This window comes from Sciurus vulgaris, assembly GCF_902686455.1.
Source record: "Sciurus vulgaris genome assembly, chromosome: 5".
Classification (NCBI taxonomy): domain Eukaryota; kingdom Metazoa; phylum Chordata; class Mammalia; order Rodentia; family Sciuridae; genus Sciurus; species Sciurus vulgaris.
In genome coordinates this window covers 151,936,039-151,960,568 of record NC_136465.1, presented here as the reverse complement: position 1 = coordinate 151,960,568, position 24,530 = coordinate 151,936,039, and the positions used below count along the sequence as shown (strand labels likewise).

Here is a 24,530-nt window from a genome sequence, read left to right as displayed (position 1 = left end):
TTGTATTTGCACTTTCTTTTTTTCCACTTACTGAAATTTGGAAAGAGCCATAGAATCTATTGCCTTTTCAAAATTCTGGATTACATAAAAATATAGCCTAAGAAAAGCATTTTTCATAAGTGGACCAAACTATATTGTAACCACTTTCTAGTATCTTTGTGTTTTATTTAAAAAATGATACCAACGACAGGCAGAAAGCAAAACAAATTAAATTGTGAGTAATGAAAATAATAAACAACATACTTTTCATATAAATCCCTGGCTCTCTTCCAGGATACTGTAGAAAATACATAGAATGTTCCATAGCATAGTACTTGAATTTGCACAAACCCTGGGAAGTAAAAATCTGAATGAGGAGTTCTGAATAAGGCTACTCAGTTATTTTTGTAGACCACATTTAAAACAACTACTGAATTAATTTCATTCCATTTTCCAGACTTATGTATCTTAAAGCAAGAAAAATTGTCATTTTGGAAGTATAAAGAATGTTTTTGATAAAGCTAGAAAGTTTGCAGAGGGGGATGGTGTTGGGGGTGGGGAAACAAACCCTTTAGTTGCAGTATTTTAGGGAAAGAATCAACAATAAGACAAATTTCAAGTCAAGTTGCTCTACTATACTACAAAAGCCGTTTAGAATCTTCAGCAGATGCAAAAAGAATAAAGCAAATACGGAGGAAAAAAGACCGATAAAGTTTCTGGCTACAATACAAGAGACATATCATTACCATATGATCTAATGTGGGTGTCAGCCGGATTGTGTTCATTGAGGGAAACCTTATTTTTTAACTGTGCTATGGAGTAGAAGCAGGAGGTTTTCAACCTAGTGACAGTCACTGAGCAGCACCTACCCCCTCCTCCTTTCCACACCTGCAAACTCTTTTGCTTGGGCTGAATATTTAGTGTAATTGCATCTCAGCTTTGAGGGCTCCTGTGGCAAATACCCGGATTAAAAGGTACGCTTTTCAATAATTGTCCTGAACTCTGCTACAGACTAATAAAACTTCAGTCAAGTCGAGAGCAAAAGGAAATATTTGGTGAGAAAAGAAAAGAAAAAAAATCATGCTAAACTTTTAATAATCTTATGCAACATTTTAAATAAGTATTGCTTGAAAACAGAAGTTAAATATTTGGTAAAATGGTTGAATGCATTGTTTTACTTCTTTCTCTTCTGTTCTTGCAAAGATGCTTATGAAAAAACTGTAACCGAACACCACGACTATCTATATTGATGTTTTTGTATTTGTACTGATGAAATGTTTAGCTCTTTATGAAGTGTTAACAGAAAAGTATTCTAAACTAGCATACTATTTGTGGTTAGGTTATACATTTAAGGATTTATTCCCATCCTGAATTCTTGTATACTTTACAAACTTTTAAAACCTCAGAGAAGTGAACTCTGGTGATTAGCGGTAGAGAGCTAATGTATATTTCTCTAACCCCTAGAAATGAACAGAAATTATTACCAGAGGTTAAAAGAAACATTGAAAATACCTATTATGTTAAGACCTAAGATATTTTTGCAGTTGCACAATTGCTTAACTGTAAAGAATTGTCCTTGTCAGTATTTTAAAGCAAATGGAATTTTATTATAAGGTACATGCACTGTAAAATGAGGGTGTGGGTAATTTTCTTTCTAACTTTAAAACAGGGTAACCTGATGACCACTGGTTAAGTGGGCTCCCAGTGATGTAAATGCCTGTGGCTTTTTCTTCCTCTTGCTGTTTTTAATAGAAAAAAAAAAAAAAAAAAAAAAAAAAAAAACCAAATGCTTTTTATAGTAGTCCTATTTATGGATAAATGCTACTCTTATTATTTATTTTTAAATTACTTATTAACGAAGCTTTGAAGTCACTCAGTGCTGGGGATTCTAATTTTCATTTGCATTTATAGCTCCCCTTATCACTTGAAAGATAAATTTTAACTTAAGAAGTCATACTAAAGGTATAAATGACATTTCATGCATGTTGATCTGAATGATACAGAGAATTCAACATGCTGAGCAAGTTTTAGGAGTCAGAAAACGTTATTTTTGATAGAGCATTTATAAGCCATGACAACTAACATTAGTGGAATAATAGCACTGCATACATTTTGAGAATACTTAAAATAGCTGCAATGAAATTTTAAAGGTATGTGGTCTCAGTCACAGCCTCCTTGCTTTCTATGGGCAATTGCTGTTTGCTGTCGATTGTGTGTGTGTGTGTGTGTGTGTGTGTGTGTGTGTGTGTGTGTGTGAGTGATTTATTAAGAAAGGAAGGAAGAAAGGAAGGAAATGATTGAAGAAATCATGACTGTCAGGACCCTACCTAAATTGTTTTAAGATGTTGGGTTTTCAGGTACCTTAACACTAACTTAAGAAAAATTATTTCATGGAGGAATTTGCATAAAGTTTCTGAACTTGTTAATCTTTCCTAGGATATTTGGAGTTAAAATGCATTCACACACACACAAGATCAAATGAAAGTGATGTCAAAATAAGTAATCGAATCTATGAAGGGTCTGTCTCTATTCAGTTTCTATCAAAAACAATATTGCACAGAGAATTTGCACCATTTTAAAAAGAGTAAACAATTACGAATGATGATACTGTTCCTCTGAGCTAATGCTCAACATTTCCTTTTTTGGGTTGTTAGTGAAACAGCCAAGCATTTTCTACTTTGAAGAAGGAATTACAAAGTGACATCTGCATTGACTCTCTTTGCTATTTATTAAATCTGCAATTACTTTTCTTCATTTTTTTTCTAAAATTGTAAGACATTAAATATGCAAGGCTAGCAAACTTGTGGTAAACCATGAAGATTGCATTTTAATGTGAAACAGATAGAGGACTTCTCCTTCAGATCAATGCAAGCAAATGTCCTACCAAAACAACAGTCTCCCCTTAAAGAGAAACTCAGCAACTGAGTGGAAATGGGCTCTAGAGAACCCCTGATAGTGAATTTAGAGTAGTAGTGTGAATAATAATCTTCATTTTAAAAATGAACAGTCATAAGTCAATATTGTGTGTACTTCTTTAGACATACTCCGATACTGAATATAAACTAAGAGCAAAGGTGTAAAAAATTGCAAAACATTTTGTTTCTTCTCTAGTGGATCTGGCAACACTTCCAGAACACACATACAAAGATTTTTTTTCCCTTTGTTTGTTTTCTTCATGTTTCCATTAGCTAATGTGACTCAAAATAAGCCTTTAATTCTAATTATGAATGTGAAGTCTTAATATGGGTCCTTATATATGTACAATTCAAAATAATGATATTGAGACTAAAGGTAATATCTGCAATATTTTCTGGGAATATTTAGAAGGGTTTCAATGGGATTTGCAAACACATCATCTCAAAAATAGATTATTTGTCTATACAATCAAACACTTTGTTATTCCGACTTACTCAGATTTGTTGTTGAATTATTTAGCTCACATCAGTCCATTTAAGAACATGGATGTATATATTTATAAGTGCTTGTCTAATGAATGGGTAAATACTGTATGCATTTGTCAAAACTGTACTTTTTTCTTTATTTGACAGTAAAAAGTAAATAATATATAAATCATATGGCAATTAGGTTTTCCAGACATATTTATTGACTTATTAAAAATAATCAATTTGGGATTCTAGCCAACAGATTTATTTTTAAAATGTGAATTTTTATTAGAACAAGTTGAGGCTTTCAATTTGATAAATTTTTTTATTCTAGAAATTGGGATTTGAAGGAAAAGCTAGAGTGCACTTTAAAACATCAAAATGATTGGTGACTTGGAAAAAATTGAATAAATTATGTTGTTAATAAGCTGATGGTCAACTGAGTCATTTGTGTGCAAAACATTGTGCAAGGCTGGGTACAGAACAAGGGATAATAAGACACGCCCTGAAGGAGTACATGGTCGAGAGGGGGGGACAGACCAAGCATGCAAAACAAATTGCAATATAATGTGATAAGTTCTTTAAAAGAGGTAAGAGTGATGTGCTTTGGGAGCACAGAAGAAGCAGAGAGGAGCATCCTGCCTGGCTGAGCCAGGGAACATCGAAGGGAAGCCATTATTTAACTTAACCTTTCCACCTCTCTACAAGGTAGGTGTTGTAAATGGCTAGTGGCTTTGAGTGCCAGGGTAGAGATAGGGTCAGTAGGAGAGAGAAAAAGAAGAGAAATGTGACTAGAAATATCAGATGGCACCAAATTATGAGTTGGCCTCCCTTATGGCACAGGATGAGAACATTATTGGCAAGTCATAGGAAGCCAACAAAGGCGTTTCAATAGGAATTAATAAGGTTGATTTTCAGACGATGACTGGGGTAGCAGAGTGGAAGATGGCCTGGGGTAGAGAAAACATTCAAGTTGGAAATGAGGAAGTGCTTGCAGTTGTTCAAGGGGTGATGAGAAGGCCTAAACCAAGATAAATACAGTAGTATGGAGAGACGATGATGGTTTCCAGAGATGCAGCTGAGACAGGAATTGGTGATCTCTCTTGTGTATTGAAAGAATTTTAACTATGTCATGGTGGGTATTCAGAGAGTTATCAAAAACTCCAGCATGACTTATAATCACGAAAATTTTGCAAATGATATGAAAGTATAGTCTATCATCTTAATTCAGACAGCAGATGCGAACAAATTTACATCATATTCAAATTCTTCTTCATAAGTAAATAGCTGTGCAAGGGAAGTTATAATTACCTTATCACCCTTCAAATACATCGTTAATATTCTGCTTCCTCATAATAAATACTATTTTTTATACTTTCTCCATGTTCACTCTGTTAGGGGACCTTATGTAAGAAACAACTCATGGACCTTACTCTTCCTAAACCTTTCGTCTGTTTCCTAGGTTCCTAGGCTGTGAAAATATCTGAGATCAATCATGAAGGTGACTCTCATCTTCCTCCTGCTTGCACAAGTTTCATGGGCTGGACCATTTCAACAGAGAGGCTTATTTGACTTTATGTTAGAAGATGAGGCTTCTGGGATAGGCCCGGAAGATCACGTTCCTGAACTTCCAGAACTGGAGCCCCTGGGACCCGTGTGTCCCTTCCGCTGTCAGTGCCATCTTCGAGTTGTGCAGTGTTCTGATTTGGGTGAGTGGGATGCAGGCTCTTGGTTGCCTACCTTATTTGTCTTATTCATGGGTCTGGCTTCTCTCAAAGTTGAGGATTTTCAGTTTTTAACATCTGCAATTCCAAAGACGAGAGACACTGCCACCTAATGAGGAGTAAAGGAAGCAGCATATGATAGAAGAGTAGTTTTCAGGTTAGGGCACTTTTTTCCCTCCTTTTAAAGTCAGGATTCCACCACTTTGCAATCTTGAATAAACCACTTTTTAAAAAGCTGTTCTAAACTTCATAGCCCCCTTTTGTAAAATTAAAATAAAATTTTGAGCACAACTTATATTCTCTGATTCCAGAGGATGGTTCATTTTAATTCTATGATTTGATGTCATAAAAACTTAGTAAGAAAACCTGGACAATCTCTCTGATACTGGATTCAGTCCACATAGCAGAGTTTGACCATGACTTGATTGTAAACTATGCAGTTATCAGAAACAAGACAAAGTAAATCGTACAACAAAAACTTATCTTCCAAGAACTAAAATTATCCCTTAATCTCTGGTTCTTAGTTTTGCTTCTACCTATGGCATTTGTAATCCAACTGTTTATGTTCTTTAGAAAGTTTCAAAGGAAATATTTGTGATTACAGTATGGGATAAATATTCAATGTAATCTTGGAGCATATATCTTTGGCCTAACACCAGTCAGTTTGATTTATCTTGTTTGGAGAAACATTTGGTCTGGAAATTCCAAGAGTAATATACTTAAGAGATAAACCTCCAGAAAGTTTGGAGGTCCAGTGGATGGGCCAAAAGGAATGAACTTAGTTTACATGGCAGCCGATTCACATTCCTCCTTTCTTTTGATGTATTTTCTTATTGGAAAAAAGAGAAAAATAATCCTCACAGTATGATTCTGCCATGTGTATTTCCTTACAGAAGAAATCCCATAGCATAAAAGGCATTTCTTTCAGAAGCCCTGTATTTATTCAAGACTTGCCTGCCAACAATATTTTGTAGGAAAAAATATTGTCATTAATTTCGACAGTTGAAATAAACTACACAGAGGAACTCAGACAAATATAAAATGTGTTCAATAGAAACAGCTGAAAAACAAACTTGCAAAAGTTTCTTCAATGTCTGTATATATTGTATAGCTCTTCAAAATCCAAATGCAAGTTCACATAATGGTTTCCCAAAAGCTAAAAGGATAAATTCACTGGATTCATTCATTCTTTCCTGCAGTTAATATACTAAGAGCCCACCATGGCCCAATTCCATTCTAGATTCTGGGGAGGAAAAGAGGAGGAAGACAAATATGGTCCTGTTCTTTGGGACCTGCTAGTGGTGGCAACTTCTTTTTGAATTGCATATTCATTACAGGGGATATTAGATTAGTATAAAATTCTCCAGAATGTTTTATAAGTTTCTAGAGATAACTTGCATTACTGTCTTGGGCAAGAAATTATTGGGATTGAAAAATATGAACAAAGTAGCATCATTTGATAGATATACCAGCGATATGCTAAAATGGCCAAGTTTCCAAGAAATGTGATGCAATTAAAATTCACTTTACCTCTGAGAATAAGGTTAAAGGGATTCATTATTACTTCTACTACCTATATTATCAAAAATGAAGCGTTGGTATCTTTGAGAATTTGCCACTTTCCTGAAGCATTATTTTTCTTCTAATATAGGTTCACTTTACTTCTGTGAGAAATAGTTTATAAAGCTCGAATCTGATTAAAGCATTGGACCAGTTTTCCAATTCTTTATCTTATAAAAGACATAAGCCTATTGGTCAAAACTAAACAGAAAAATGTGGTCTTAGGAAACATCAAGTACATTGATTTGGGAGACACTGGACGCAATTTGTTGTTATTACTGTTTTGTTTTGTTTGTTTTTAGATACTAAAGTTTTCTAAATGTTTTCATTTTTTTTTCTAAGTGCCCAAAGTGTACATCACCCTCCCTTGCACAGATATTCTGAGTCTTACAGGTGAAGGAAGTACTAAGATTCTGACAATGATTTGTTTTAAGAAACCACACTTAATTAATAAACTGAGTTTTGATGAGCAGTGGGTTCATCCAGGAGACTTTTATTAATTCAAAGATGAATATTGAAATATATTGTAAAAAATTTAATGATGTATTTCCAGGGTAGAAAAGAGAATTAAATAGAAGAGAAATTCCCTTGCCTTTAAAGAAAATAAGTTAGCTCTATTCAGATTTTCAACTACTATCTAACTGTTGCTAACTTTATGGTCCTAGAAATCTGTTGAGAGTCTTCACATTGCCATGTGTAGAAGTCAGTCTAGAAGATTCCATTGTATTGGTGAGATATTCACCTCACAGCTGCAACTCAATACATGTCTTGATTACATAAGGATCATGTCACATAAGTGATGTTAGAAAAGTAGAAAAAAGCAAGAAGAAATGGACACCCTCATTCATAGTAAAGACAGTGTGGTACATTTTGTTTCATAGACCCTATTGATCTGAGCCTGAAGTTTGAATTATTGCAATAAAGAAAAAAGGCAATGCAATTTGGGATGAAAAAGGTTGATTATTTTCTTCATCAAATAGCTAATATTGTCTTAAAGATTATCTTTGCTAGGGCATTTAATAAAAAGAGAGAGCTACGGTATTGAAAGATGATAATTCTTTGTTATTATCTAAACAATGTTTAATAGAAGCAAACATTTCTGTTACAGTCAACTATTTTTTCCATTAAGAAGTATTTCTGGTAAAGTTTAATAGCATACAAATTTTAGACAGTTCTTTCAAAACAAAGAAGTGAAAACTGTAAAATTAAATTGAGTAATTAGTCCATGGGGAAATCGAAGGTTGTCTGGAAGGTAAAAGGGCTGTTTCAAGTCCCTAATTGTAACTCATCATAGTAGTATTATAATATATTTTTGTAGAGCACAAGGGATCGAGAAAGAACACATGAATTTCCTTAGATGGTGGCCAAATTGTTTCACAGAATTTGTTGTCATTTAGTGTATTATTAGAACCAGAATTTTATGATACCCATATCATCTCTCTTTATCTCTCCTCTTCAGACATTAAATAATTCACTCTCAATAATAGCATTTGTAAAAAACAACAATAAATGTAGACATAGGACTAGTTACCTTAGAAACCTGTGGGTATATTAAATTTAGAAACCCTAAAATGTAACTCATTCCTTTAAAAAATATATGGTTATAACCAAATCATAAAAACCAAAATCTTTTACATATGAATGAGGTACTATGTGATACTTTGATACATGTAAACATTTCATGATGTTTATATTAGTTTACACATATCTGTCACCTCAATGTTTATCCTTTCTTTTTGGTGAAAACTGTCCTAATCCTTTCTTCTAGATTTTTGAAATGTGTGGCATATTATTGTAATCTATAGTGCAGCAGCACACCAAAACTTCCTGTTCCTAACTGTAACTTAGTACCTATGGATAACATTTCGGTTCCCATTCCCACTCTTTCCAGCCTCTGGTAACCACTATTCCACTCTCAGATTCTAAGAAGTATCTACACAGGAGTGAGATCGTACTGTACTTGTCTTTCTGTGCCTGGCTTATTTCACTTAGCTCCATGATCTCAAGTCTCATCAAAGTTACTGCAAAGGACAGGATTTCATTCTTTATTTATGACTGAATAATACTCTATTGTGTGCATACCACATTTTTTTAACCACTCCTCCATTGATGGGCACTATACTAATGGGAATACATAAAATTAAAAAGCTTCTGAGTCAAAGAAGCAATCAACAAAGTAAAGAGACATCCTGCAGAATAGGAGGAAATATTTGCAAACTATACATCTGATAGGGGGCAGATGTTCAGAGTATAACAGGAACTTCAAACACCAAAATAAAAAAAAACGTGAAAAATTAAGCAATAAGTCTAAATAGACATTTCTCAAAAGAAGATAGACAAATGATCAAAGATACATGGAAACATGCTGAACATCACTAATCATCAGGGAAATGCAAATCAAGCTATAAGATATTGCCTCATCCCAGTATAAATGACTATTATCAAAAAGTATAAAGATAACAAGTGCCAGTGAGAACGTGAATAAATAGGGATACTTGCTCACTGTTAGTGAAAATGTACACTAGTACAGTCATTACGGAAAACATTATGGAGTTCCTCAACAAATTGAAAGGAGAGCTAACATATGATACAACAATTCCAAACTGGGTTTATTTTCAAAGGAAATGAAATCAGCATGTCTAAGACATCTGTGCATCCATAATCATTGCAATGCTCTTCACATAACCAAGAAATGGAGGCAATCCAAATGTCCATCAATTGATTAATGTAACTTCTTCTTGTCCAATCTTTTAAAATGTCTTAATATTGACCTTGATTACATACTATTTTATGTGCTTGTTATTTTTAAGGAAGATCATTTTTCTTGTACACTCTTTGGTTCAGTCATTCATCTTTTAATCAAGTGTCCCAGTTAGCAAAATCTAGTAATGACTTGCATCTCATTGGCAAAAGGTAGATTAGAACTCAAAAGTCAAATATAAGTATATGTCTTATCTTTTGTGTATTTTCCAAACTTAAAATGATATTTGTTAACACGTTTCTTATAATTAAGTTTCAAAAGATTTTAAATAGATTTTAAAATCATTTAATATTGGAAAGAGCTTCGGTCATGCAATTAAAAACCTCTGAGCTCATATCCTGCTTTAACATATCCTAAGTGCAACTTTGAAACTCACAAAATCTTGTTTCTTCATTTTATGAATGAAAATATAGCCTACTTCTCTAGATAAGAATAGAAAATGTGTGTGAAAATGCTTATCATAGTAACTTTTATATTCAATTCATCATTTATATGTCAACCAACAACCTGAGATTATTTAGGACATTTCCTATATTTTTTACTTGAAATCGACAGTCTCTCATAATTATATGGTTTTTCAAACTAGACACAAAGAGCAACATCTCTCTCCTCTCTCCTAAAGAGGGACAGGTCATCATCTCCAAATAGAAATAGATAAGAATTAAAAAAACTGTACAATTTCAAGAGGTTTGGTGTTCTTTAATCCAATAGTCCTTTGAACAAAAATTGTCTGAACTGAGGATGAAGCATGTATTTATTTAAAAATAGTAAGTGAGTTAAACTTTACATTCTTTACCCTTTAGAAATGGTACCAGAAGAATGAACACATTTAATTTGTTCATGTGAAAGGATCACAAATACCTGATGGTATCTAAAATGTTCCTCTTAATACACAGGATATTTTCATCTAAAAAAAACTCAGGGAAAACATAGAATTGTTTAAATTTCATAGTTTCTTTTTAAAAATGACTCTGCTTGGACTGGTGAAAACCTTGTCAGTAGTTACCACTTGGGATATATTATGTCACAGCTTGGGATATATTATGCTGGTCTGGGGAGACTGTTTTGCCTAAAGCAGCCCTTATAGAGGAGACAATGAACCATTAGACTTCTCCCCTGAAATCAATCCAGAAGAATAAATCAGGGCTATTTTGCAGGAGCCAGACAGGATGCTAAAAGCTCAGTTCCCTTCATAGTTTATGTCTGGCTCTGCAGCAGCAGGAATGCTGGGGGTCCCTTATTCAAAGTGCCAGATGCATCAACAGGGTTTCTTCAGAACATACTATAGGAAGGAGGCTGTGCACAGTATACCCACTGGGTTACTAAATTAGCATTGGGCAGAGGGGGAGTCTGGGCAATCCTCAGAAGGAGCAAGAGTTACACTTAGGTCTTACCCAGATTACTCATGGGTTAAAGATGGGGAGGAGGAAGGAGTCTGAAAAGGCTGAAGAGGTGTTGTCCTCCTTGACCTGCCTGAGAACTGACACAGCCCTGGTTTCCTTCTTGGCCCCAGGAGGGAGAGAGGCAGCTGTGTGGGATCAAGTCATTTCATTAGACTGCAGCTGGGACGCATTCTCCTTTGGAAGAATATCCTGGCTCCAGGGGACAGAATGGAAATAGGTTTGCTGGAATAGCAAATCTTTGGATAAAAGAGAAAAACCATGAGACCCTGTCATCTTAACTTTCTCCCTTCAAAATAATTGCAAGAAGATTATATATTTCCTCAAAAATGAGGATAAAGAATTCAAACCAGTTTGCAATCCAGTCTTAATAAAAGGAGAAAGCCCTGTAGCAACTATACTGTAATATTCAAGATTTAGTTACACTGGATTTAGTCTGCAGACTGCTTTAAGACAAATTTTGCTGCTTGTCTGCTTCTGGACTTTCACTCTATATTTGCCTTGATTATCCTGTAACAATTGATTATATTACATGTATAGAATTATGCAATATTTTAAATAACCCTGCACTGATCAGCTTTCTCTACCAAAAGGGAAGTGTGGCGACAATTTATCTTTGTAACACTCTATACTGAATAAAGTGTCTTTTACTTAGTGGGCTCTTAAAAATCAGTATTTAATTAATCAATTAATTGATAGGTATATGCACAGTTTGGTGCTTGAGTGAATACTCCACTACACTCTAGATGTTACCAAACAGATAACCAGAAGGAACATGGCTGATTGGGTATTAGAAGGCATGCAGGTACAGTGTACCCTGGCTTCTTTCTTTTGAGGATGACCATAAAGCCAAGGAAGCTTAATCCGTCCTTGAGGCTGTTTGGAAAGGCAATAGAAATAAAAGAGGAAATCTTCTGTTTCAGAGGCTTGATTTAACTGCTATCACAGTCCAATTGCCATTTTTTTTTTTTTTTTTTTTAAGAAGGAAAGAGGGAAGCACGCATGCCTAAAGTGGAAAACATTTTTGTTGGGACTGGAGAACCTAAATGTTATTTTGGTGATTTGTCAAAAACTGAAGCAAGTGTATCACCACTTTCCTAATTATTAAGTTGGAGACAGAATTATAAAAATAAATTATTGGAAATCAACAAGTATAAATTCTGGAGTTTGGATTCCTGCCACATGGCAGGAAATAAAGCATAATGTTTTAGGATAACCTGGCCTTTGTCCAACATGCTGTTTACCAGATTGCTGACATTTACTAGCAGAGCAATGCACTTTCTTCATCACTGGGACTACCAGAAGGAAAAAAAGAAAAAGGAGTACATTTCTTACTAGTCTTTATTCAGAAATCATTTTCTGACAAAGACATAGTATACTTTTATTTACTTTTAATAATTATAGTTTAAAGAAGATAAACTCCTTTTACACAATTTGAAAGAGTAAATAGCATAATTATGTTTTAATAGAAAATTGAAAATCATATTAAAAGTTGTTTGTGAAACATAAATTCAGGAAATTACTTCATTCCTGTAACTATTGCTGAATAAGTATTTTACTCACAAACATGGTGACTTCAAAAAATAGTCTTATTTTGCTTACAATTTGAGGCACAAGAAATTTGGGAAGGCCTCAGAAGGACTATTCCCACTTGAGGTTTCTAACTGTTTGCAGTCAAGCATTAGATGGGACCAGAGTGATGGGAAGGTTCTCCCAGGCTGGCCACCTGAATGGTGTCCTTCAGTCTTGTGACAAGCACTTGGTGCTAGTCACAGCTGGCTAGTCAAGCTGTTGTCTTCCAGTGTGACTCATCTTTCCAGATGGTGGTCTAGCAGTAAACACATTTCTTTATGACTCCTGGCTGCCCCCAGAGCAAGCATCCCAGAAGAACTAGGTAGCAGCTGTGAACTGGGTTGTACCATTTCTGACTTAGTCTTAAATATCATGATGTTTCCATTGTATAGCATCCTACTGGTTCACAGAGCATCCTAAGTCCGTCTTAGTCTTGAAGACAGGGGAAGGGCATTGGACTTCACTTCTTGAGGGCATTGGAATGAGTTTTTATATTAGAAGGTTATGAAGGATAGGAAATATAATTAATGAAGTCTTTGAAAAATACTATTATTTACATTTTCTTAGATTTTTATGTTTCTAATCAAAAGCATGAGCATAAATTACTATATAGAGCATTTGATAGAGAAGATCCATAGGTATTAATGTCCCTATGAAGGTCATTACATATGTAATTGATAACTGCTTAAGAAATTAAATAAATTATATTCAAATCAATTTCAAACTGACTTCATAGTTACTTAAACCATTACTTAAGATTGTAAGAGAAGCAATCAGTCATATTTCTAGGACTTTTTTTCAACTATAGGACATCTTATTGAAGCAAATTCCTATCATTTTAAAAATGCTTAATATCTTAGTTGCTCTTTTTATGAATTACTGTAAAATTCATCAATATCATTAGGAATGGTGTAATGAAAATCATATACAGTTAATATAATTATATAATTACAGTATTTGTTAAATTTGCTTATTTAAATAGTTAAAAAATTAAGGTAAAATAATGGTTTCCATAGAATACCCCCTACTTTTATACACTGTGAAGATTAGTTTTAGTTCAGATTGACAACTTTTAATCATTAAAAATAATCCTTAGCTCAAATGTATTTCTGTCTCTATTGACCTTAGGCTTACTGGTTTCAGATGAAGACATACAGGTTCAGAGATGCAATCTTCAGTTCTACTTATCACTAGTTAGTGGTTGAGGTCATTTTAACCTTGATAATTTTGAATACAGATGAATAAAGAGTGAAATTTTATAGGTTGGCAAGAGTACTGCATTTACCACCATCATATGGCATTAAACCTACTAGAAACAGATTGTGGGTGCTGAATTATTTATTGGAATTTTTAGGTGCAGATAATGTGAATGACATATTTGATGGTAGCATTCACTTGAGAATTAAGAATTAGAAACAAAATTATGATCATTATAACCAATTATATCCCAATACTTCTGAAAGAAAAAGAACTACAATAGAAGTAGAATGTGGAGAGATTTAATAATGAAATGTGGCAGAAAGAATTCTCAAAGGCATGTTCACGAACCTCCTACCTGGGACTGTATTTCAAAATTAGTCAGCAAGACATCTGCATAAAAAGCAGACAGAATGACACTCTGATGAAAAATGATCATCTGTCTTGGCTCACCCTGTACATGCAGCAACAAACAACAAGCAGACCATCCAAAAATAAAGAACAGTATGTCATAAACTTATAGGACTGTAGACTACATAACAAATTCAGAGGCAGATCAGTTCTATCTGAAGTGGAAGAGATGAGTATTTGTAGATACTCATGTAGGGGGAATAAAGGAAGCTTTCAGACACTGTCAGAATGGAAGTAGGAAGACATGACTGGGTGGAGGTTTCCTTGAGGGAGGACTCAAACCATCCTGGGCTATTTTAGTTATGAGGCACCTTGGCTAACCCACCTGACGTTTCTGGGTTTCTTTTTCTCTACCTGTGGGAAGAAAAGAGGATGGGTTAGATTAGAAGTTACCTGACTTCTGGGACAAATAAATATTTGTGAATATTGAAAAGTTCATTTCTTAATAAGGGCAAAACCAGACCTAACGAAATCACAACCACCTGACATCTACTATCATAGCATTTTTATAAAGGTATATTTAAAGCAGAAAAGGAAGTAGTGGCAGGAAATGCTCTCAGAAATGGGGGGAGGCCCTTTACATTAAAACTAACCAGATTGCCCTTGTCGTTTTTCTTATTTTGATGTAGCCCAAAGAAACTTCATTGTGTATTCTGAAGCATTTGGGAACCATAGAATACCTGTCATTTTCCCTTTGTGACATTCTAGGAACGCATAGCTATAGTAATTTGCCAGTGGTACTCTGCCCTTAGTTCTTGAACACGGCAGCCAACGGCCCAACACCTGGCCTGGTTTTTAAACATATAGCATAAGATTGGTGTGATATCCTTTTGGGAATGTATGTTTGACAGGAGAAAGTATATGTCATGTTGGAAGCCAAGAAAGCAATCTTCTGGACACATTTTGTCACTCTTGGCTGGATGAGTTTTCTCTTGTCATTAAACCTTGTGTGAAAATCATCTGGAAAAAAGGAAAGTATCATACTGCCTTACCTGTCACATTGGGCTGTTGTGAAGTGAATAAGATAGCATTTATTTTTGAAAATAATCTCTAAAGTTACAGAAATATGAAGTATTAATGATAAAACATTCATATATGAAATCTCTCAAAAGGATATGAATTTATTAATAATTCAGATCAGGTTATAGAATTAATCACTAAAATAGCTCTACAAGAACTAAACAGTAAAAATCACAAGGCTGAAGATGCCATTTTGATGCTAAATCTTCAGAAATAAAGCATGTATAATTCACCTAAAGCAGTTTCTGTTGTTACAAAATTCTGGAATAACAGCATAATAAAAATTGTCAGACATTCAGATATATCAATCTGTCCCTCTACATCTGAGACTATATTTGCAGTTTGAATGCGAACAAATGTTAAAAATCACCAGAATTCAAGTACAACAATGTGGAAAAAGTAAGAATAATGGATATTAAGACTTACTTTGACCAATAAAATAAAATAAAATAAAAAGTTCATGAAGTAATATGTGGGTAGTTCACTTTATTTCTTTATTTGAAATTAGAGGAAAGTGTATCTTTTCTTGATTGGATAACAACTAATTATCAAAGATTTGGCAGAAGTCTCCCACCACTAATTGCATGAAATTAGTAAATTGACATTTCTGAAAATGGCAGGGACTATGAGTGCATAGTGCCATTAAATATCCTACTACGAGGTAGCTGTTCTGGTGGTTCACTGTTTATGGTGGAAAACACTTTACTCTTGCCATTTCTACAGGAAATGTTTCTATAGTGAGTTCTCTATTTACATGACATATTGATGTAAGTTCAGAATCAGGTGCATTTTGATATTGAAATTTATGAACATAGTGGTCACTGGATTAAGGACAAGATTTTTTTCCACTACTAACAGAACAATGTTATTGTGATCAAAAAAATTATTTTGCAAAAACTCATAATTAAGGGACTTAGATACATTTAAGTCATTTTCATGAAAAGCAATGAAGATAGTTGAAATGTGTCTGCCATGATGGTTTCCAAATATTTTCTAATTAAAACTCATAATTGGAAGGAAATTTTCCCGACATAAAAGTTATTATACCCTGTTGTAATTTGATCTTTAATTGAAAAGTTTGGATGAAATTATGTTTTCCATGAGAAGTGAGTAATTTCTGACTCGTTCATACTTAATAGCCAGCAGCTAGCAAGTGGATGGTTCTTAGGAGGTACTCAACCACGTGCTGGCAAATAAATGAAAACATGTTCTTCAGCACTTTGTTTCAGATATGATGGAGAGATTGCTTCTCTCAAAGAATGAAAAGCATTTCAGATTTATCTTATGCAATCTTAACATATAGAAATAACCACATGGAGTTAATAGAATATCAAATTTTATTTAACATCTCACATCAATAAAAAAAAAGCCAAAGGAAGACCAAAAACCTCATTTAATAATTATCTCCATTAACTTTTATTCCCTTTATTCGAGGTGGCATATATTTTGAATAAAACTGCTTTAATGACTATGAAATGTTTTTTTAATACCATGGAGAGCTTGCTTATGCAATATATTTACATTTAAAAACTAACAAAAATAACTCATTTAGACTTGACCAAAATGTAAAGTTCAAAATTAAAGTTTCATAAGGTTACTTTTAGAGAAGTTGTACCACCAAATTCATTTTATTTTATTGTAATTAGCCACATATTAATTGGTCATAAAATATCAACTAAAATGGGTATTGTTCTGGTGTTCTAGTTAAAACTGAGAGAATTGATCCCCCAGAAGTTTGGGAAGGTTTTCAAGTAGTTGGGTTAATATTTTTCATGTAGTTGACTTTCAATGATTACATAGTCATATAACTTAAGTTAAAGTGTAGCTCTATGAGAGTGTTAGATTATCAATACATGCTATTCGCTGATGATTTGACTAAAATATGTCTCTATTTAGAAATGAAGAGATTTACACTTCACTCCTACCAAACAAATGTAGTATAAAACAGTGTGTATTGAGACATTTGAGCTGCATCCTAAGGAAATACAAAATTTCCCCTTACTCATAAAAGTAATTATTTAGGGAAAATATGTTCTGCTTATGACTAAGAAAGAAAATCATTTGACTTGGTTAGAAGATAAAACAAACCTTTTAAACTACAAATGATGTCATTCTTACAAGAAAAATAAGTTACTGGTAAAACTATAATCACGGCATTTGTTTCTGTGTCAATCTGTTCTTTGTGATTCTGTAGTCATGAATCCCCTTTTATTGACTACATATTCCCTTTATTGCTATGCTAGGTCTGGACAAAGTGCCCAGGGATCTTCCCCCAGACACAACGCTGCTGGACCTGCAAAACAACAAAATAACCGAAATCAAAGATGGGGACTTTAAGAACCTGAAGAATCTTCATGTAAGAGCAATTTTATTTTTTAGTAATAAAATGGTATATCTCAAATTATATTTTCCAAACTAAAACTAGGTAAGGGAAAAACCATTTATAATAATAATCAGCACCCATCCACGTGTTTATTAAATTCTCTTCTTGGCAGTGGTCGGGGAGCAGAGCATCGTATTAATTAACCAACCTAAGAAAAATCATTAAATGTTCCAGTGTATCCCCATACTTTCTTAGTATTCGCTTTATATCTATCATTGTATATCTTAATGTCCTCACATGTTTTCATGAATAAATATATGTATTTTCTCAATTAGGTTGTACTTCAATTTTGGAACAAAATACAATGCAGGTTGATATTGGTATTTTATTTCTTTGTTTCCTTTCACTTTTCCAGGAGAGGTGAAAATGATCTGCTAAATTCTCAAAGACTGAAACAGCATAAAAAGGAATAATCATTAATATTTTACTTAGTAAATATAATTATATGTGTATGTACATACACATTTATCTACAGACAGGGTTGTATTCAGAATCATGCATGCTGCATCTGTAGATCTGTTTTGACCAAGATTTTCACTTACCTAATGGTAAGTGAAACGTCCAGTCTAAAGATCAGGATCCCATCAGAAAACAAACAGTATTTTCAAAAGGAATTCCTGCAGGAGACTTTACAGAGAGGACTGTTTGCAAAGGGGTATGGGAAACAACAAGGCATTGTAAAGCACCCAGTCCCACAAGACTTAATGGAACTTGGGTTAGTTTCCAGTCATGAGAGAACTGAGGAGTTATTGTCCTGTTCCTTTATTTCCTGCCAATGTCTCCTCTAAAGGAACCTATTGAAAGGCCATATGTGAAGAGCACTAGGTTGGTGTCATCCCTAGAGTGAGATCATGTCCTACGACACAGAGGAGGGCCAGAAAGAACAAAGAGTGAATACAGCAGAAGATGGGAAAGAATATGCCATAAATGGACAATAGGGATACATCTTCTAAGGCAGCCTTCCATAAGAGTAAATGCATGGCCTCTTTACAGAGAGTACTACAAAATGTGTTATCTAGTCTGGCTCCCTACCTGTGCAATGAGTATATTGCAGTTTCCCCTCAACTTATCTTTGCACATTTAGTATAAATAAGCCAAACATCAATGTGCAAAAGATATACTGTGAAAATCTCACTATGTGGGTTCCACTGTTTGGTCATTCCTAAAGTGATGGTTTTGGTTCTTGGCAAAGGATGGCATTAAAGAGCATCCAGGGAAGGCTGATCTTATGGGCCTGAGGAGACTAGATGTCACAAAGGCACAACTGATGGACATGGATCTCTAAACTGAGTTTAAAGGTCCATCAGTGAACTTTGAAAGACTCCTTTGGAGGAGAGAAATTATATTTATTTGCTGCTACAAGATAACGAAATTGTCCTATTGAGTAGAAATTCCGGGAAAGCAGATTTTTGTTCAACTTTAGAAGTGCAAGGAAGCCGTATATGGCAGTGAATACCTGTAATACTAGTGACTGTGGAGGATCAGGCAGAAGGATCAGAAGTTTAACACAAGACTTAGTACCTTAGCAAGGCCCTAAGTAACTTAGTGAGACTGTGTCTCAAATTAAAAAATAAAAAAGGGTTGAGGGAGTAACTCAGTGGTTAAGCCCCCTGAGTTCAATACCTTGTAACCAAAAAAAAAATTTTTTTAAGAAATGCAATGAAAATGGTTAGAATTTTTGGAAAATAGTTAAATAATACCTGTCTGTGGAGACAAGACTTCACAGTTTCTTATGATGAATGTCATAGAAATACATTCTTAAGCTTAAAGCATAAACTTGGTGAACTCTAATTTCACACCATCTTCTTCTAGTCATTCTTACCATATAGAAAGGCTATAGGCAACTTATATTAAATAGGCAACTTATACTAAAATATAAATATACAATAAATCATCTGATTGCTATATATTAGAAGTAAGAAATATAGATATAGGGAAAATAAAATATAAAATAGGATAAACTGTAATTACTTAACGAAATTAACATAAGATTTAGCTATGGATGTTCTGAGAGCCCAGATGAGATAAAAGCAATGAACATTTACCCATGAAAAGAATATATACCAGCTTTTTAAAGGAAACACATTTTTTCTGCAAAACTTTTAAGATTCTACATGGAATATTTTTTTGAAAATAGCACATAATAAAAAAGCCATGGTCGGGCTGGGGATATAGCTCAGTTGGTAGAGTGCTGGTCTCGCAAGCACAAGGCCCTGGGTTCAATCCCCAGCACCGCAAAAAAAAAAAGAACCATGTTTAATAATATACGCACAATATAGTTATTGAGTGTTAATAGCACAAAAGTAACAGAAAAATCAGTCATCACCATGGTATCAGAATATCAAGTAGAGTTTTTTTTTTCAAGTAGAGTTTTGAGAGAATATGGATAACAAGTTTCAGAAGATGAGCAAAAATTGGAAAGGTAGGGATAAGAAGACTTTTTCTCCAACAGGAGAAAGCGAAGGCTTTCTTTCTTTAAAGAAAGCAGAATTTGATAAAGTGGAAGCTGACTGGAGTAAACATGCAGGCTCTGAGGCCTGAGCTGGAAGTCCCACAGCTTGGCTGGTGGGGTCTGTTTCCACAGGTAGTAGGTCCCAAGCTGCTCACCTGCTCTCTGCCTTCATCTTAAGATTTCACTGGGGGTGAGCTGATGCCAAAAAACCAGCAAGGTTTTTCAGTGACTATTGAAACTATCATTGGAAAAAATTTAAAGAAGTGATAATAAAGAATGAATATCATTAATTTCAGTGAACTAAAATATTTAAAGACTTCATTTGCTAAGGTTAGCCTAAAGCTACTTTGTTTTCATATTTAAGGAAGAAAATTCTCTTACTCTAATCTTAACTTCCTGTATATTTAAGTATATGCTGAACAATTTTTTAAAGCTCTTCAGTAAGAGACATCTAAATTTTTGTGATGTTTCTTTGAATCCAGTATCCGTAACAATATGTTCTTTCTTTCCTCAAGTCTCTTGCGTGTGCTTTCAGGCAGCCATTACCTTGGCAATCCCCTTCTTTCTACTTCAAAGTGCACATCGGAAGAGAGAGAGAGCTTATTAGAGCTTCCAACCTTTCAGAGGATGTCAAACAGCTATTTTTCTCTTACTCTTTCATTCCTGATCTTTACCATCCTTGTTATTATCCAAACAAACATCATAATTTCAGCTAGGAAAGGTGCATTTGAATGGGAGGGAAGGAGAAAAACGAAAATTTAGCCAGGATTAAAATAGAAAGGATTCAACTGGAAAAAAAAAACCAAAAACTTTTATTCTACAATAATTGTATCCATTTGCAATGCTTTGGCTTATTATGAGTGGTACTTTTTGCACATGAGTAGTTTTATACTTAGAATGGAAAAACGATATCATCTTTCTATTAAAAAATGGGGAATGAGGTAGGGCAATACTAACATTCAAGTATTTCTTTTGAATTGAAGCTTAATAAATCTGGTAATGTATTTTTTTTAATTAAAAATCAACAAAATTGCCAACAAATGAAAACTGTTCAGCAATTTCTTTATACTAGCTGCTCTTCTTAGTAACTTAGATATATGAAAATATTTAAACCTTATAACTATTCTTAGTGATTAGGAAACAGAACTTGAGTTTAGAATCTCAGGATAAGTCTTCTCTTGAGAAGTCTTCTCTTGTTCATTAAAAATTACCAATAAGTATGATAGTAAATGATAGAGTGTAGGCCCTGCACAAGAGGCCAGGGGATATGATGTTAAAAGTCAGATTTCGGCATTTAATATAATATAAACCAGATTTTGAAACTATACTTCCTACATTTAGTTATATCAATCTTCAGAATTTTCCTGTGTGGATGGTAGTTGAAGATCTGCTTTGCACTTCTCATTGACCTTTAGCCATCCTGTGCATCTGGTAAAAACGAAGTGGTCTCACTCTGCTCCTCTGGCCTTGTCTTACACTGATTTCCCTGGCATTTGCCTGTAAATTTAAATTTTATACTACTTAACTCCCATTTTTTTTTAACTATATGTAATATTCATTGGGAGCATTTACAATTTTGTACTAATCAATCAATCTGTCTTTGGATTAATTAAGAGAGTATGTTATTCATTAGCAGTTTTAATTCATCAAATAATGTGAATAACATGAGGATATACATGGGTTAATTAAGTAGTGATTGCTTTCAGAAAACATTCTTGCATTTCAGTGACTAAAATTTTTTACTGTTCTATTACCTCAGCTCCTTTCCCCTACCCCTGCATCCTCATATATGCAAAAGCATGTGCTGCATTTGAAAATGCATGTTTCCTAGACCTTCATAAATTATCCCAAGTTCCTTAAAAATAGCAGATAATGTGACTTAAAGCAGTAAACACAGGGTGACTCTGATAGAACAAATATTGGGACAGAATAAAGTGTCCACAAATATGTTTAGAAATTGCTATAAATACAGCATTGATTAATTGGAAAAAAAGTTCTTGCATTAGGAGAACTGAGATACAAAAATCCAAAAAATCACCACTTACATTGTTTTATAAGATTATTATATAAAAAGAGACAAAAAGAAAAAATACTGATTTTTCATGTTGTATTGACTACTTCTTTATGTTCTGAACCAATTATAAAAATATATTACAATTTTTTAAAATTAAGAAGCATTTATGATCAGAAAATCTCTTCCCTCAGAAAGAAGGCAATACATAGCAAGAAAACAAAATGAAGTTTAACTTTTCAAGAAAATGCAGAACAAAGCAATGAGCTACAATACAATTTGGCAAAACATTATTAAAAAGATATCAAATTTTGTAAAACTACAATAAAATTTTAGTCTTTTCCATTGTTGGTGATAGTGTAAAGTGGCACCACCCTCCATAGCAGATTCTGTGATACAGTCAATGACAATGTGATGGACATTTAGGATGGAGACCTGACTGGGACATGAATGTCTGTGACTGATTGTTTGTAGGAATCTTGGGTCATTCTAGTAAATACAATCTTTGGGAGCATTTACTATTTAAAAATGATATATGTATGATGTATGTATGTACACACACACATACATATACATAAATATAGACATGCAGATGCACGAATAAAGTAAAGCAATCACATTTGCTTATTTTTCAGATTTCTTGCAATTTTCCAGGTATTCTCTGCAAGTACCATGAATGAAATGAAGAGACTACATACTTGTTAAATGTATGTGTGTGTGCATGTGTGTGTGCATGTGTCTTCCGTATGCACACGTATATAGACATATATACACATGTGATTTGATATACACACATATAAACATATATATGTATATGTATAAATCATGTATAATAGATGGTTTGGGACTTAAGCAAATGTTTTTGTTTTCTGTCTATAGGCCTTGATCCTTGTCAACAATAAAATTAGCAAAATAAGCCCTGGAGCATTTACACCTTTGGTGAAATTGGAAAGACTTTATCTGTCCAAAAATCATCTGAAGGAATTGCCAGAAAAAATGCCCAAAACTCTTCAGGAGCTTCGTGCCCACGAGAATGAGATCACCAAAGTGAGAAAAGCCGTGTTCAATGGATTGAACCAGATGATTGTCATAGGTATGTATATTCTTAAAACTTGAAGGCCAAGGCTCCAGGTGTACCTTAGAGATATCAAGTAAGCTTTAGCTGCGGGAAATGAACAAGCTGGAGGCAGTATACCTGAAACCTACATGGTGTATAATAACAGGGTCAGGAGAAATTGGACTGAATCTGAGATTTACAACATTTTTCTTCCTTGATTTTGAGGATCTGAGAATGTAGAGGAGGATCTAGGACAGCAGCTCTCCTGCTATGTACCCAATGTACGGGAAGGTTTTAAGTAGTGCTTAATTAGAAATATTTGTTCTGTAGGGATTTGCCCTGTCCTAAACGTCCAGAAATCATTTGCTTTACATATTTTCTTATAACATTTTGCTAGCTAGCTGGTAAAAATATATATAATTTTATAACCAGTTTGAAAAAAAGCTAGATTCATAATTTTAGCAATACATTAAAGTATCTTAGAAAAGCAATAGCATACTGTATAATCTATAAACAATTTCTTTAATGTTAGCATTTTCTGAAATAAACCTTAGACACATTGTTGCAATTATTTTTGTTTCATACATCTTTGGTTTTCGTTGCTTGATTTCTTTTGTTGTTTGCTTGTTTTAAGAATGGAAAGTTTTTATCCATTTTGCTATCCATCTGAAGAGTGTGTTCTTTTGTTTCCCTTTTGTTTCCCAGTTGTTATTGACCCAAATTTCTTTCTAGAGGCCTGACAGAAAGATGCTACTCTGCCTTGTAATATCCTGAAATTCCCTCTAAAAGCCTTGCACTTTTTGCACTTGTAGAGCTGGGCACCAACCCGCTGAAGAGCTCAGGAATTGAAAATGGAGCCTTCCAGGGAATGAAGAAACTTTCCTACATCCGCATTGCAGACACCAACATAACGTCCATCCCGCAAGGTGACAGAAACCCTCCCAAACATTCTGAAACACCTAAGTCCAACGGCTCTGACATCTTAAAAAAGTGGGTGTGGACATTGAAATTGTTACCAAGTGTCCAACCTTATTTATGGCAATTTCTCTATCCCTGAAATTGTTTCTGTGGAACCTGGATGACTCTGAGATCATGCAGGCTCATTGTAAAGGTGGAGAGATTCCTTAAAATGTCTCTTCCACAATATAACAATGCGCAATGAGTTTATATTTGTAATTGTGATATCACAAGGAGACAGTGGAGTTATTTTTAAAATAAAGTGAATGCTTTGGTAGTTTGTTAAAAAAAATGATACATAAGAGTACCTCTGGAATTGAGCCGATTTTAATTTGGATCACCAATTCCTTAAGGAATTCTTTCCATTGTGGGTCTGTTCAATCATTAGTATCTGAAGAGGATCTGCCACTCTTATTTTAATATCAGTACTTGTAAAAAGTGTGGATTTTGGAATTTGTTTGCTTGAGTTCAAGTTGTCATTGACTCAAGGACCCTTAATTTCTTTATCTGTAAAGCGGGAATGATATTAATATACACCCAACTGGTTTGTTTTAAAATAAATAATCAGAAGAGAATCTGCATGTAGGCAAGTGGGACTAATATTATCTCCTATTATTCATTAAAAATGTTTTAAAATCTCACTAGGCTTAGGCAATGTACAGA

General features: G+C 34.0%; 1 protein-coding gene across 3 annotated transcripts in view; it reads left to right on the top strand.

Annotated features, from left to right (window-relative positions):
• The first annotated feature begins 679 nt into the window (after positions 1-679).
• The window catches only part of DCN (decorin), a 34,606-nt gene continuing 10,755 nt past the window's right edge, over positions 680-24,530 (top strand). Inside the window, exons 1-5 of one of the 3 annotated variants that reach the window (XM_079140141.1) lie at positions 680-953; positions 4,825-5,071; positions 17,251-17,363; positions 22,733-22,946; positions 23,723-23,836. In XM_079140141.1, coding sequence (XP_078996267.1) covers positions 4,858-5,071; positions 17,251-17,363; positions 22,733-22,946; positions 23,723-23,836 — 655 coding nt within the window. In that variant the 5' untranslated portion in view covers positions 680-953; positions 4,825-4,857. Of the gene's footprint in view, positions 954-3,912; positions 4,071-4,373; positions 4,498-4,824; positions 5,072-17,250; positions 17,364-22,732; positions 22,947-23,722; positions 23,837-24,530 lie in introns of those variants that run through there. The other 2 variants (XM_079140140.1, XM_079140142.1) reach the window with 2 other exon arrangements.